The sequence below is a fragment of the Terrapene carolina genome, unplaced genomic scaffold (genome assembly GCF_002925995.2).
Source record: "Terrapene carolina triunguis isolate 2854851 unplaced genomic scaffold, T_m_triunguis-2.0 Scaffold110, whole genome shotgun sequence".
Classification (NCBI taxonomy): Eukaryota; Metazoa; Chordata; order Testudines; family Emydidae; genus Terrapene; species Terrapene triunguis.
Genome location: NW_020664461.1, coordinates 5,237,486 through 5,253,168, shown reverse-complemented (window position 1 = coordinate 5,253,168; position 15,683 = coordinate 5,237,486). Strand labels below are relative to the sequence as shown.

The window sequence follows — 15,683 nt, the reverse complement described above, 5'->3', positions numbered from 1 at the left end:
TAAGTCCAGACCCCAGGACTCCTCTACAGCTGGTCATTCTGGTACTAATGGTAGAGTGCACCCTCCGGCTTGTATAGAGGAACTTGAGCCATCGACTCCTGTTCCCTGCCAGGGACCATCGAGACTGGTTACCTCTCCAGCGGCAACAGAGCAGTTCTCCCTGCTCACAGTCATGTGTGTCTGTACTGACTACTCCCAAAGCTTATGCGGTGGCCAGCATCTTGTTTTGTCACCACTGATTCAGGGGGAAGTCCCTCATCTGGCACTGGCACAGCTGCTGAGACTGTCAGCACCCGTATGTTCTAATTCGGGGCCACCAGCATTGGGCTAGATACTGCCTCCTTCCACTTCTGGTCAGGGACCATATTCTCCGCACTGCATGTTATTGGTGGCTAGAAAGTCATGCACACTTCCCCTGACATCAATCTATATCTTGGTCACCGAGAACCCCACCCAGTGTCACACCACCCCGGCTCTCCGAATACTCCAATTCTTCATCAGACTCTGAGGCAGGCTATGGGGGGTGTCGTCACTGCGAGTTAAGAGCTTCCTCCCAATCTTGTTCTTGCTCCCACCTATGTGGGTTTGAGAAGACTTCTGCGAGGGGTCAGGACGCCTGGGCCAGACATGCCAGGGGACTGGTACCTTACCAGACCCCTCCATTGCCCTATTGGATACCCAGGGGGATTCTTCCAGGATTCATGTCTACATCACTATACCTCAGACACGTAGTTCCCCCAAGAGAGAGACTTCTCCAGACAGTGCCGAGAGACCTGTGATGGTGGGAACTAATCACCTCTGAATGTGGCACACGAGATCCCCTTGAGTTCAAGTATCTCACACCCTGAGGGTCTAGACTTAGAGCAGCTACTAGGAGGATATAGGAACAAGTAAATTTCAGTGGGTTACCGCTACTCCTAACAGACACTTACCGTCAGCTCCTCGGAGTGTAAGTTGCACTCGTAGACTCCCTGACTTACTCCACCTTGCACATAATCTTCATTAAAGGTGAAAACTTGTTTGAAATGGTCTGACCTTTCTAATGCCTCCTTTCCTTTCTCCCCAGATAATCTGATCAAAGCCATCCTGTCAGCAACCAAAGAGTATCGCCTCACTCCAGCCCTTGACAGGTAAGGTGAGACCCTTCTGAAGCAGAAGGAGCAAATAGTGACACTTCATCACATTTCCTAAACACGTCTCCCAGGAATTGCCTGTGCTTTGGATATAGGTCAGGAGCTGAGAATAGAGTTCTGTTCCAGTGAACCCCGGGAGCTTTGTTAGCTCAAACATACAAAGAGTACGTTTACATTTTGACTGCTTCCTAATCGTTTGCTTCTAAAAGCACAGAAGGAGCGTGTACCATTGCATAGCTATACCCTCCCCTCACCCCCCAGCAATGTACTGGCAACACAACCAAATCACGCAAAGGTTTATTCCAGAAAAGGGGTGCAGCTTGTTCCAACAAGAACAGTTCACTAATATCTCACTCTTAAAGCTGGTAGGGGTGACTGCAGTGGTTGAGTTGGTGATAAGATGGATGTAGGAACTTTCATGGGGACTTGAAGGTTTGAGCTGGTATAATGCATATTTGTGTATTCAGAACAAGCTCCTTCAGACTTTCTGGTCCTATCCTAGAGCTTGTTCTGGAAAATCCTTGGCATGTTTATGATCAGCTGTCTGATCCTTTACCCTCTTGCATCCTGAGCCTTCCCTCCTTGTTTGACCTTCAGCCTTGAATCATAGAATCTCAGGGTTGGAAGGGACCTCAGGAGGTCATCTAGTCCAACCCCTGCTCAAAGCAGGACCAATCCCCAACTAAATCATCCCAGCCAGGGCTTTGTCAAGCCAGGCCTTAAAAATCTGTAAGGAAGGAGATTCCACCACCTCCCTAGGTAACCCATTCCAGTGCTTCACCACCCTCCTAGTGAAATAGTTTTTCCTAATATCCAACCTAGACCTCCCCCACTGTAACTTGAGACCATTACTCCTTGTTCTGTCATCTGCCACCACTGAGAACAGCCGAGCTCCATCCTCTTTGGAACCCCCTTCAGGTTGTTGAAAGCAGCTATCAAATCCCCCCTCACTCTTCTGCAGACTAAATAAGCCCAGTTCCCTCAGCCTCTCCTCATAAGTCATGTGCCCCAGTCCCCTAATCATTTTTGTTGTCCTCTGCTGGACTCTTTCCAATTTGTCCTCACATCCCTTCTGTAGTGGGGGGACCAAAACTGGATGCAGTACTCCAGATGTGACCTCACCTGTGCCGAATAGAGGGGAATAATCACTTCCCTTGATCTGCTGGCAATGCTCCTACTTATTCAGCCCAAAATGCCGTTAGCCTTCTTGGCAACAAGGGCACACTGCTGACTCATATCCAGCTTCTCGTCCACTGTAATCCCCAGGTCCTTTTCTGCAGAACTGCCGCTTAGCCAGTCAGTCCCCAGCCTGTAGCAGTGCCTGGGATTCTTCCGTCCTAAGTGCAGGACTCTGCACTTGTCCTTGTTGAACCTCATCAGATTTCTTTTACCCCGATCCTCCAATTTGTCTAGGTCACTCCAGACCCTATCCCTACTCTCCAGCGTATCTACTTCTCCCCCCTATCGTAATGTCATCCGTGAACTTGCTGAGGATGCAATCCATCCCATCATCTAGATCATTAATGAAGATGCTGAACAAAACTGGCCCCAGGACAGACCCTTGGGGCACTCCACTTGATACTGGCTGCCAACTAGACATCAACCCGTTGGGGGGGAGGGATAGCTCAGTGATTTGAGCATTGGCCTGCTAAACCCAGGGTTATGAGTTCAATCCTTGAGGGGGCCATTTAGGGATCTGGGGCAAAAATCTGTCTGGGGATTGGTCCTGCTTTGAGCAGGGGGTTGGACTAGATGACCTCCTGAGGTCCCTTCCAACCCTGATATTCTGTGATCACTACCTGTTGAGCCTGACAATCTAGCTGGCTTTCTATCCATCTTACAGTCCATTCATCCAATCCATACTTTTTTAATTTGCTGGCAAGAGTACTGTGGGAGACCGTATCAAAAGCTTTGCTAAAGTCAAGATATATCACTTCCACCGCTTTCCCCATATCCATAGAACCAGTTATCTCATCACAGAAGGCAATCAGGTTAGTCAGGCATGACTTGCCCTTTGATTAACTCCCTCACTAAGTGTCAATTTCTGGATCTAGGGTAAATTTTTTTCAGAAGCTCTTAGGTGACTTAGGAGCTTTTGAAAAATGTTAGCCCTGTTCTTTACTGAACATTCTCCCGCTTTGATCTCACACTAACAAAGTTCTTGCTTTCTGACCAATTCATTTTTTGCCCCCTGACCCCTTCTGAGCTTCCAATCAGACTTTCCATGACCACCAAACTCATCAGCATTCCTGATATCTCTGCAGCTGTCAGCTGCCTCCCCACTCCCCTCGGCTCTGTTGCTTCCAGAGCAGTAGCTCTGCTGTAGTTAAGGTGGAGAATTGCTTACTGTTTAAAATATGACTATTCTAGGTGCTCTAAAATGCACATCTGGATCTAAAATCTGCAGACTCAGATTATCCTGAAATTTCCTGTGCCTCATGGGAGTGTGGAGTGGGCAGGGTTAATGGTCCAAAGTTGAAGTTCTTTGAGAAAGAGGCTCTTGAGATACAGCCCCCTTTTAAGAAACCATGTGTTTAGAAAATTACCGGGTTCTGAAGAGGGGTTTTTGGCTCACACCTGGGGCTCAAACAGTTGCTTTAATCCTCCCCAAACTGATCTCACCCACTCGGGAATTAGCTCAGGTAGTGCACGGCTTGCACTGCTCCTTTGAGGAAGCAGTATTTCCAACGGTGTTGAGGGTTAAGTTTGTAATTCCAACTCAGTTTGAGCTGAACTGACACACTAAAGACGGTGAAGTGCACATGTGCCACAAGACTGGTGCTCTTTTGCAGGTCAGAGGGTTTGCAGGCAGACTTATGTCACAGTAATTGGGTGGCTCGAGGGGACATGCTGTGGCCCTTTAACCTGAGCAGCCTCCATGGCCTATGATTTTGAGTCCTAACCTTGGCAGCTTTTTGAGACTGTTGTGCATGTTGTTATGTCTCTGCCTGCGTTCATTAGAAACTTCTTTAGGAAGTTTTTCCCTGAGACCAAAACTTATGGTTTAAGAGCCAATATTTCAGAGTTCTCTAAAATCCACATGCAGACTCTGATTCTACTTTAGATGTGTTGTCAAGGAAATTAGCCTTCATTTAACAGAGAACGGACTCTAGTAAGCAGTTAGGGTAATATAATCACAACTCACGTTCCTCACCTGTTGCTTGAACAATGTGACTGAATGGGATCAAAGGAAAGCAAGTCACTGGGTTACTTCATCAAGGGAAGCTCTAGAGAGCTGGAAAAGCTACTGTTGCACCGTTATTTTAAAAGGGTAAATGAGATGACATGAGTTATAATAGACTGAAGAGCTTGACATCAGTCCTGGGCAAAATCATGGAAAGGTTAACCTGGAATAGAATCAGCAAAAAGCTGGTATCTCAACTAGTGCAAATTAACATGGGTTTTATGGGAAATGAATCTTGTCAAGCAAATTTGGTATTTTTTATGAGATTACAAGTTTGATTGATAAAGGTAAATGTGTTGTGTAGTTAGACTTCTGTCAGGCATTTGACTTAGTCCAAATGACATCCTGCTCTAAAAAAAAGTATCACTATACAAGATAAATGTAGCCCATATTCTATGGATTAAAAGCTAATTAAATGAGAGATTTCAAAAAGTAATTATAAATGGGAAATCATTATCTAGTAGGTGTGGTTTTAGTGTGGCCCTGCAGGGATCTGTTCTCGGCCCAATGTTGTTCAACATTTTCATCAGTGATATGGAAGAAAATAGAAAATCAATGCTGGTGAAACTTGCAGATAACACACAAATTGGTGGAGTGGTAGATAATGAAGTGGACAGGTCAGTTATAAAGGCTGCTCCAGATTGCTTGTAAACGGGACTCATTTGAGCAACATGCATTTTAACAGAGCCAAATGGAAGATGAGATCTCTAGGTGGGTCACACTGATAAGATGAGAGATGGTCTCCTGAAAGTCAGTGACACTGAAAAGGACTTGGGGTTGATGGTAACCAGTTGAACATGAGTTCCCAGTGTGATGGTGTAGCTAAAAGAGCAAATGCAATTCTAGGATGCCTACGCAGGAGGATATTGAGTAGTAGGCAGGTGGCATTACCCCTCACGTGGCACCAGTGAGACTGTTACTGGTTTCAGCACTTCAAAAAAGATGTTGAAAAATAGAATGAGTTCAGAAAAGAGTTATAAGACTGATTCAAGATATGGAAAATCTGCCTGAGAGTGAGACACTTGAGGATCTTAATCTACTTAGTTTATCCAAGAGACGGTTAAGAGGTGACTTGATCATGGTCAGAAAGACATCTTTAAACATTGGCAGTCAGATCCTGCTGAGGCAAATAGAAAGGAGCAGAAATCCTGGCACGGCAAGTGCAAAGGTACAACCAGGCAGCCCAGAAAGAATTTGAAGAGCAACTAGCAAAAGACACACAAACTAACGGCAATTATTTTTTTTAAATACATCACATGTCGGAAGCCTGCCAACCAACCAGTGGGGCTCCTGGACAATCTAGGTGCTAAAGGAGCACTCAAGGAAGACAAAGCCATTGCGAAAAGCTAAATGAATTCTTTGCATCAGTCTTCATTGTAGAAGATGTGAGTGAGATTCCAAAACCTGAGCCATTCTTCTTAGGCAGCGTTTCTCAAACTTCATTGCACGGCAACCCCCTTCTGACAGCAAAGTTACTACATGACCCCAGGAGGAGGGGGACCGGGGCAGAGCCTGAGCCCCGCTGCCCCGGGTGGGGGGAGAGGGGGCCGCAGCCCGAGCCCCGCTGCCCCGGGTGCGGGGAGAGGGGGCCGCAGCCCGAGCCCCGCTGCCCCGGGTGCGGGAAGAGGGGGCCGCAGCCCGAACCCCGCTGCCCCGGGTGCGGGAAGAGGGGGCCGCAGCCCGAGCCCCGCTGCCCCGGGTTGGGGGAGAAGGGGCCACAGCCCGAGCCCCGCTGCCCCAGGTGGGAGTGGAGCTTGGGCTTCCGCTTCTGCCCCTGGTCCCAGCAAGTCTAATACTGGCCCTGGCAACCCCATTAAAATGGGGTCACGACCCACTTTGGGGTTCCGACCCACAGTTTGAGAACCACTGTTCTTAGGTCACAAATCTGAGGAACTGCCCCAGATGAGGTGTCAATGGAAGAGGTTTTGGAACTAATTAATGCGTTTAAAAAGTCATATGTCACCCCAACCAGTTGGTATCACCCAAGACTTCTGACGGGAACCCAAATATTAACTTACAGAACCAACTGATATGTAACCTATTGCTTAAATTACCTCCTGTATCAGATGACTGGCAGATACCTAATGTGATGCCAAAAAAAAAAAAAAAAAAACGCTCCAGAGGTGATCCTGGCAATTACAGGCCGGTAAGCCTGACTTCAGTACCAGGCAAATTGGTTGAAACTGTCCATAAGAACGGCCATATTGGGTCAGACCAAAGGTCCATCCAGCCCAGCATCCTGTCTATCGACAGTGGCCAATGCCAGGTGCCCCAGAGGGAGTGAACCTAACAGGCAATGATCAAGTGATCTCTCTCCTGCCATCCATCTCCATCCTCTGACAAACAGAGGCTAGGGACACCATTCCTTACCCATCCTGGCTAATAGCCATTAATGGACTTAACCACCATGAATTTATCCAGTTCTCTTTTAAACGCTGTTATAGTCCTAGCCTTCACAACCTCCTCAGGCAAGGAGTTCCACAGGTTGACTGTGCGCTGTGTGAAGAAGAACTTCCTTGTATTTGTTTTAAACCTGCTGCCCATGAATTTCATTTGGTGGCCCCTAGTTCTTATATTGTGGGAACAAGTAAATAACTTGTCCTTATTCACTTTCTCCACACCACTCACGATTTTATAGACCTCTATCATATCCCCCCTTAGTCTCCTCTTTTCCAAGCTGAAAAGTCCTAGCCTCTTTAATCTCTCCTCATATGGGACCTGTTCCAAACCCCTAATCATTTTAGTTGCCCTTCTCTGAACCTTTTCTAATGCCAGTATATCTTTTTTGAGATGAGGAGACCACATGTGTACGCAGTATTCAAGATGTGGGCGTACCATGGGTTTATATAAGGGCAATAAGATATTCTCCGTCTTATTCTCTATCCCCTTTTTAATGATTCCTAACATCCTGTTTGCTTTTTTGACTGCTGCTGCACACTGCATGGATGTCTTCAGAGAACTATCCACTATGACTCCAAGATCTCTTTCCTGAATAGTTGTAGATAAATTAGCCCCCATCATATTGTATGTATAGTTGGGGTTATTTTTTCCAATGTGCATTACTTTACATTTATCCACATTAAATTTCATTTGCCATTTTGTTGCCCAATCACTTAGTTTTGTGAGAGCTTTTTGAAGTTCTTCACAGTCTGCTTTGGTCTTAACTATCTTGAGCAGTTTAGTATCATCTGCAAACTTTGCCACCTCACTGTTTACTGCTTTCTCCAGATCATTTATGAATAAGTTGAATAGGATTGGTCCAAGGACTGACCCTTGGGGAACACCACTAGTTACCCCTGTCCATTCTGAAAATTTACCATTTATTCCTACCCTTTGTTCCCTGTCTTTTAACCAGTTCTCAATCCATGAAAGGATCTTCCCTCTTATCCCATGACAACTTAATTTACATAAGAGCCTTTGGTGAGGGACCTTGTCAAAGGCTTTCTGGAAATCTAAGTATACTATGTCCACTGGATCCCCCTTGTCCACATGTTTGTTGACCCCTTCAAAGAACTCTAATAGATTAGTAAGACATGATTTCCCTTTACAGAAACCATGTTGACTTTTGCCCAACAAGTTATGTTCTTCTATGTGTCTGACAATTTTATTCTTTACTATTGTTTCAACTAATTTGCCCGGTACTGACGTTAGACTTACCGGTCTGTAATTGCTGGGATCACCTCTAGAGCCCTTTTTAAATATTGGCATTACATTAGCTATCTTCCAGTCGTTGGGTACAGAAGTTGATTTAAAGGACAGGTTACAAACCATAGTTAATAGTTCCGCAATTTCACGTTTGAGTTCTTTCAGAACTCTTGGGTGAATGCCATCTGGTCCCAGTGACTTGTTACTGTTAAGTTTATCAATTAATTCCAAACTGTAGCAAAGAACAGAATTATCAGACACGGAGATGAACACAATATGTTGGGGAAGAGCCAGCATGGCTTTGTAAGGGGAAATCATGCCTCAGAATTCTTTGAGAGGATCCTCAAATGTGGATGGGGTGAAACAATGGATATAGTATCAGAGGGGTAGCCGTGTTAGTCTGGATCTGTAAAAAGCGACAGAGAGTCCTGTGGCACCTTATAGACTAACAGACGTATTGGAGCATAAACTTTCGTGGGTGAATACCCACTTCATCAGACGCATGTGATGAATATGCGTCTGACGAAGTGGGTATTCACCCACGAAAGCTTATGCTCCAATACATCTGTTAGTCTATAAGGTGCCACAGGACTCTTTGTCACAATGGATATAGTGTACCTGGACTTTCAGAAAGCCTTTGACAAGGTCCCTCGCCTAAGGCTGTTAAGCAAAGTAAGCCGTCATGGGATAAAAGGGAAGGACCTCTGGTGGATCAGTAATTGTTTAAAAGATAAGAAACAAATGGTAGGAATAAGCGATCAGTTTTCACAGTGAAAAGAAGTAAATAGCGGAGTCCCCCAAGGGTCTGTTCTGGGGCCAGTGCTGTTCAACATATTCATAAATTATCCAGAAAAAGGGATAAACAGTGAGGTGGCAAAGTTTGCAGATACTAAATTACTCATGATATTTAAGTCCAAAGCAGACTGCGAAGAGTTACAAAGGAATCTCACACAACTGGGTGCCTGGGCAACAAAATGGCTGATGAAATTCAGTGTTGATAAATGCAAAGTAATGCATATTCCCAACTATACATACAAAATGATGGGGTCTAACTTAGCTGTTACCACTCAAGAAAGAGATCTTGGAATCATTGTGGATAGTTCTCTGAAAACATCTGCTCAATGTGGTCGGGGTCATCATTGTGGTTAGATGTTGATAGATGTTTGGCTGTCTGTGTGTGTGTTTCTTTTGTGTACCGCTCCAGCCCTGCACAGACAACTGGCATGGCAGACCTCGAGTGAACTGCCCAATGACCACAAGATTTGTTAAGGGATGAAGACACCCAGCTAGGTTTCTTGTCAATGAAGCACTGTACTAGTGTTCCGCAGACTTTACCAGACCACTAATACATGTATGCCCGTAACAATGGACCAGCTTAGTGAACGGCAGGACTTTCCGTTCCTCCCTAGGCCAGACAAAGATACTTCCTTTGAGATACATTTTATACCCCGTTACAAACAAGTTAGTACTGCCCCTCTGACATAGTTACTGCCCGCTTACGTGGCTAGTTATCACCCATCACCTTGTACATGTTGGTTTGATTAAAACATCTCTCTCCGTACTGTCCTCTTGACATTTTTTTAGGAGGGGTCAGTGTGTTCCTGTTATCCTTGGGGAATGTGTTTGTACCATCCTTGATATCGGAATGTTCTGGTACCACTTAATATCGGGATGTGTTTGTGTAAGTACTCTGTAACTAGAACTTAGGAATGTGTATTTCTACCATACCAGCCCTGTTCTTGCCAGATTCTTTAAGCAGGTCCTGCCTCATACCAGGCCTCTAATACAAGGGCTTATGTCTCAGGCTCTGTTCTTACTACAGGGATCAAATTGACTACATCCTCTCCTCCTTGCCTCATGTGCTGGTTATTACCACCAAGTCCTGCCACTGCTTTCTCCGCATCATTTAGAAAATATATCCCTTCCTTTCTGTCCCATTGTCTAAGGCTCTTGTTCATACCCTGGGTAATCTTCTGCTTGACTGGTGTAACTATCACATCCTCTCTGCCCTTGTGACATCTATATTGCATTCTCCAGTCACTCCAAAATACAGTGGCCAAAATTATCTTAATCGCCAATTAATCCAACCATATCATTCCCCTTGTCACATCTCTCCATCTTGCTCTCCCTTGGTCAGCATGTCCAGTTTAAGATTCTGGCCCTCCCATCAAAGCTCTGCACAGCTCTACCCTTGTCTACAGCTTTTATCTTGTGATGTATCACGGCCCATCACACCTTTTACTTTTCCAACAATGCCAGTCTTTAAAGCCCTTTTAGGATCTTCTCCCACTCCAGTTTCAGTGCCTTGGTCCACACTTCTTCCCATTCGCGGTGTGCCAGATCCCTATACTCACACTGTTATTGGGGCCTCTGGGAGCCGCCTCAGTACCAGCCAGGACCCCATTGTGTTTGGTGCTGTATCAAAGACATAACCCCTGCCCCAAATAGCATGCTATCTAAAGGCTGGAGCAGCCTCCCAGTCAGGGTAGTGGGGGAGGGTGATGGCAAACAACCTAACTACAGTAACTCCTCACTTAAAGTCATCCCGGTTAAGGTTGTTTCGTTGCTACGTTGTTGATCAATTAGGGAACATGCTCGTTTAAAGTTGTGCAATGCTCCCTTCTAATGTCGATTGGCAGCCGCCTGCTTTGTCCACTGCTTGCAGGAACAGCAGCCCGGTGGAGCTAGCTGGTGGGTAGCTGGAACCAGGGTGGACTGACAGCCCCCCTATCAGCTCCCCGCTCCCCTAAGTTCCCTGAGCAGCAGCTGCCCAGCAGGCTACCAATTGCAGCTATCCCTCCCACCACTGCCATGTGCTGCTCCTGCCCTCTGCCTTGGAGCTGCTCCCCAAGACTTCTGCTTGCTGTGTGGGAGGGGAGGAAGAGGGGGGCTAATGTCAGGGTGTCCCCCTCCCCCCTGCTCCTGCACCCCGCTTACCCCATCTTCCATAGAGCAGTGGGGACTCATGACAGAGGGAGCTTCCAGGCAGCTGCAGCTGCAGTCCGGTCTCAGCTTGCTGATCTAATTAACAAGGCAGTGTACTTCTGTCCCCACTCTTCATACTTAAAGAGGAAATGCGCATCTCTCTCTCTCACACACCCACACACACACACACTCTCAGGGTGTGTGTCTCTGTCTGCCCTCCCTCCTTTCCTGCTGCCTTGTACAGTAGACTGTGAGAGTTAACCCTTGAGGGCTCAGCCAATTCCTAGTTCATCATTTAGCAGTAAGGCATTACCTGGGAAATATCCCACCCTCTGACTCCTCCACCTCAACCAAGCTTCACAATCATCATCACTGTGTACCAGTATTAAATTATTTGTTTAAAACTTATACTCTGTGTGTGTGTGTGTGTGTGTGTGTGTGTGTGTGTATATATATATAGTCTTTGGTGAAAAAAATTTCGCTGGAACCTAACCCCCTCATTTACATTAATTCCTATAGGGAAATTGGATTCGCTTAACATCGTTTCACTTAAAGTCGCATTTTTCAGGAACATAACTACGTTAAGTGAGGCGTTACTGTAGTTTTAAGATGGATCTAGATAAGTTTCTGAATGGGAAGGGATGATATGACAGAGTTGTCTGCTATAGCAGGGGACTGGACTCGATGACCCAGGAGATCCCCTCCAGTCCTATGTCCCTATTCTACGACTAGATGCAAACAGCACGAGGGAAGTGGGAAAGGCAGCAGTGGGTAACGAAGATAGCTTATACCTCACATGCTGAGTGTCGCACAGCTTGATGATTCCTGATGGCTCCAAACCAAAAAACAAAAAGACCCCCAAAAGGCTGGTTTTAATTTTAAAAAACCCTAATTACATTAAAATCTGCCCTCCCCTACTAGTCCATGACTTAGCTCTTGCTGGTTGGCTGACTCCTTTTAGGGCTATTTCAAAGGAGAAGGTGGTCCTAAATTGGGCTTCCTGTCCGTGTTCCAGCCCCACATTAGCTGCTTAGAGATGTTCAAAGAGACTGACCCTGCCAGAAGCTTTCACAGCTGGAATAGCGGGATTTCTGGCTTTCATTAATACGCAGCTTGGTTGTGCTGAGAGGCTCGGTTCCTGTAGTTCTCTAATATCTTTTTAGCTGTGCTTGGAAGCAGTTCCTGAGCATTCCTTGGGCACTGTATTTGTTAACTCTGTGTGAGTCTCCCCCGAACAGGCCTGCCAGCAGGTCAATCCTCAGTTCTTTAACCCAAGCCAGGACGTTCGCTTCAGGCCCAGTCTTCATGAACAACAGCTAAGCTTGGCAGGGGATGGGTTTCCTGTACAGTTGTGTTAGGAGTGGTTGCAGCGAAGTGAACTCTTGGTTAGATTCGTTTCAAAAGTTGGCTCACCTAATCCCCCTTCCCCTGTTCTAGCTCTGGCGCTGGGTCCTCTCTTTGGACTGATGTATAGTTTTAAAATCTCAGCCATGTGCTATAGCTTTTAAGGCACCTTTTGTGTTGGGGAGCGGGGGTGGTGAGGACACCCAAGAGAGAGAGCCCATGGAAGCATTTTGGCGGCTCTCCCAGAATTCCTCTGGGGGCTCTGGAGAGAACTCACTCCCGCCGCTGCCCTCCCCCTTCAGAAGGTCCGGTGTACACTCCCCTCATTGACAGCTGCACTGGGCCAATCCTTTCTAGGGAGACCAGCACTAGGTTGAAAGTCCTTGTGTTCCCTGCTGTGAGTGTGGGTGGCCCCTTCTGTGGGAACCCAAAGGGGAAGGTCTAGCCAGAGTCTGGCCCTTAATTTTTTCGGAAGTACATGACACAGGTTATGAAAGAATGTGCAGGTCTCTTACATATATGTTTGGTTCTTATTAGTCTCTGATGAGTGGTTACTTTTTATACAGTACTGTCACTTCTGCCATATGCAGGATGGGTGATTTTTGGCTGAGCATTTTAATGGCTTGTATTCCTGCAAAATAATATAACACCACCCCGCTCTGACATAGCGCTTTTCATTTGTACATCTTAGAGTGCTTTATAAAGGAGTGGTCAGTATCATTGTCCTCATTTTACAGATCAGGAACCTGAGGCACAGGGAGGCAAGTGACTTTCCCAGGGTCAGCCAGCAAACCAGTGTCAGAGCCAGGAATTGAACTTAGGTCTTCTGAATCTGAATCAAGTCCTGTGTCATGACTGTGTGAGGAGAGAGGCTGCCATTTAATGTCCCCATCCTGTGCATTATCAGATACTGTCTGTCAAACAGCTATTCATTTCTAGAATAGAGACTGAATTATTTACATCTAGTGTAGTCTATATAATGGAGAGAAGGGACATTTTATTATTTATGCATTTATTTCATTATGCAACAATCAGTTGCACACATACAAAATGGGCAATGACTGCCTAGGAAGGAGTACTGCGGAAAGGGATCTGGGGGTCACAGTGGATCACAAGCTAAATATGAGTCAACAGTGTAACTCTGTTGCAAAAAAAGCAAACATCATTCTAGGATGTACTAACAGGAGCATTGTAAGCAAGACACGAGAAGTAATTCTTCCGCTCTACTCCGCACTGATTAGGCCTCAACTGGAGTATTGTGTCCAGTTCTGGGCGCCACATTTCAGGAAAGATGTGGACAAATTGGAGAAAGTCCAAAGAAGAGCAACAAAAATGATTAAAGAACTAGAAAACATGACCTATGAGGGAAGATTGAAAAAATTGGGTTTGTTTATTCTGGAGAAGAGAAGACTGAGAGGGAACAGTTTTCAAGTACATAAAAGGTTGTTACAAGGAGGAGGGAGAAAAATTGTTCTTCTTAACCTCTGAGGATAGGACAAGAAGCAATGGGCTTAAATTGCAGCAAGGGAGGTTTAGGTTGGACATTAGAAAAAACTTCCTAACTGTCAGGGTGGTTAAACACTGGAATAAATTGCCTAGGGAGGTTGTGGAATCTCCATCACTGGAGATTTTTAAGAGCAGGTTAGACACACACCAGTCAGGGATGGTCTAGATAATTAGCCCTGCTACGAGTGCAGGGGACTGGACTAGTCGACCTCTCGAGGTCCCTTCCTGTCCTGTGATTCTATGAAATGGAGGTTGAGTAATTGTTTAAATAATTAATGAGTTTCATTTGACCCAAGCAGAGTGAGGAAATGATGAGAGGAGATTGCCTGCCCTGGTAGCCCATCTCACCATGCTGCACGGGGTGTGAAATACCGAGGAATTTGCCACCTCGGCACAATGGGATGAGCTAAGAATGAGTGCAGCTCTGCCCTCCCCCTCGACTCAGCACCCTTCCCTTTGTTCTGAACGTTGCCAAAGATTTCCTGTAATGTCTGGAGAGATGCAGGCTGCACGGAAACTTGCTTCCAAGCAGCTCTGTGTGATAGTGAATTTTAACATGTTGTTACAAGCAGCCTTTCTCTGCATTTCCTCCTCAGTCTCAGCTGCCGGCGATGTATCATTGTGGGAAATGGAGGAGTGCTTGCAAATAGATCATTGGGGCTGAAAATTGATGACTACGATGTTGTGGTCAGGTGAGTCCTTGGTATCCCATTTTGGATATTTTTTATTCGTTTTCAGTATAGCACGAATAGACTGTAGAGAGGTTCAGCCTCCATTGTTCACACATTGACCAGGAACAATCGCCATTGGTAGGGACGCTTACAATGAAGTGTAAAATAAACCAAGAATGTACAGATTGTCCGAATTCTAAATGTTCGTGGTCCTCCTGATGGGGAAGGTCGTTTGTCTCACTTATCCCACAGGTGCCCCCATGCTGTCCCTTCCGCGAGTCAAGCTGTTACCTCTCCTTACTGAAGTTCTTCCCAAAGAGCCACCTCTTGGATGATGCCCGCAGTGTGTGTGCATCAATACTATCTAATTAGCAGCTACTAAAGAGCTGCTCCCCGTTAGATTCCATAGGCCAGGTACTGTCACACACACATGTGCAGCGTTGCCCAGGACCTACCGCTTCAGAGCTAGGCAGGAGCAGAGCTGTGTCCTGCCCAAGGTAGGAGAGTCTGTGGCAGAAGCTGCTCACTTCTCCCCTCCCTGGCCCTGGACACTGGGAAAAGTGCTCAGAGTGGGATAAATCTTTTCCACCTCACACCCCCTGGCAGAATGTGCTTAATTCTTTGTGATGGCCTTTGGACTGCACCAACCTCTGTTCTCGTAGGGCCCCTCCTGGGACTCCGACTCTGCTCAGAAAGCAGGAGGGGAAAGGCTTCGATTCTTTGCACTAAGCCACCCACTTAGATTTAAATCCAAAATCCCTCAAAAAATGAGAAACTCCGTGAGGAGTTCAGTGGTCTGGCAAAAATAAACCCATTCCTATAGCTAATAACTGGATGGGTTGCCTGTAGTGTGTCATTTCCACGCCCAACGTGACCCTTCTCCTCACATCAGTAAATCTGAAGCTAGTCTGTGGCCTGGGATGATGAGGGTGGTATCTGAGCATCTGTGCTGGCAGGGGGCTGTGAGAGGAAGTGAAAAGGCAACCTTAAAGGTTAAGTGAAGCCAGGTGCTGAGCCGTGTGAGTGAGCGGGTGAGAGCAGACATCTTCTTAAATGTCTCCACCTGCTAGCTTGGGTCCCATGGACATCCGGGGAAGGAGAGGTGTCTTTCTCTTGTACATTGAGCTCCTTTCGTTCTGGGCTGCTTGGCTGCATTAGCAGGATTTGCAGGAACTAGATCTGGGAGCTAGGAGGTGGATCTCTGCGGCAGAGAAATATGGAGAATCCATTGGTGCAGCTAGCAGATAATGCAGGGGCCCAGTCACGTAGTGGGGT

General features: G+C 46.3%; 1 protein-coding gene across 4 annotated transcripts in view; it reads left to right on the top strand.

Moving 5' to 3' along the window:
- ST3GAL3 (ST3 beta-galactoside alpha-2,3-sialyltransferase 3) overlaps positions 1-15,683 on the top strand; it is a 333,313-nt gene that overhangs the window by 234,886 nt on the left and 82,744 nt on the right. For all 4 annotated transcript variants that reach the window (XM_026651916.1, XM_029911606.1, XM_026651917.2 and 1 more), the window contains 2 exons: positions 1,067-1,130; positions 14,334-14,429. In XM_026651916.1, the coding sequence (XP_026507701.1) occupies positions 1,067-1,130; positions 14,334-14,429 (160 nt within the window). The remainder of the gene's footprint in view (positions 1-1,066; positions 1,131-14,333; positions 14,430-15,683) is intronic.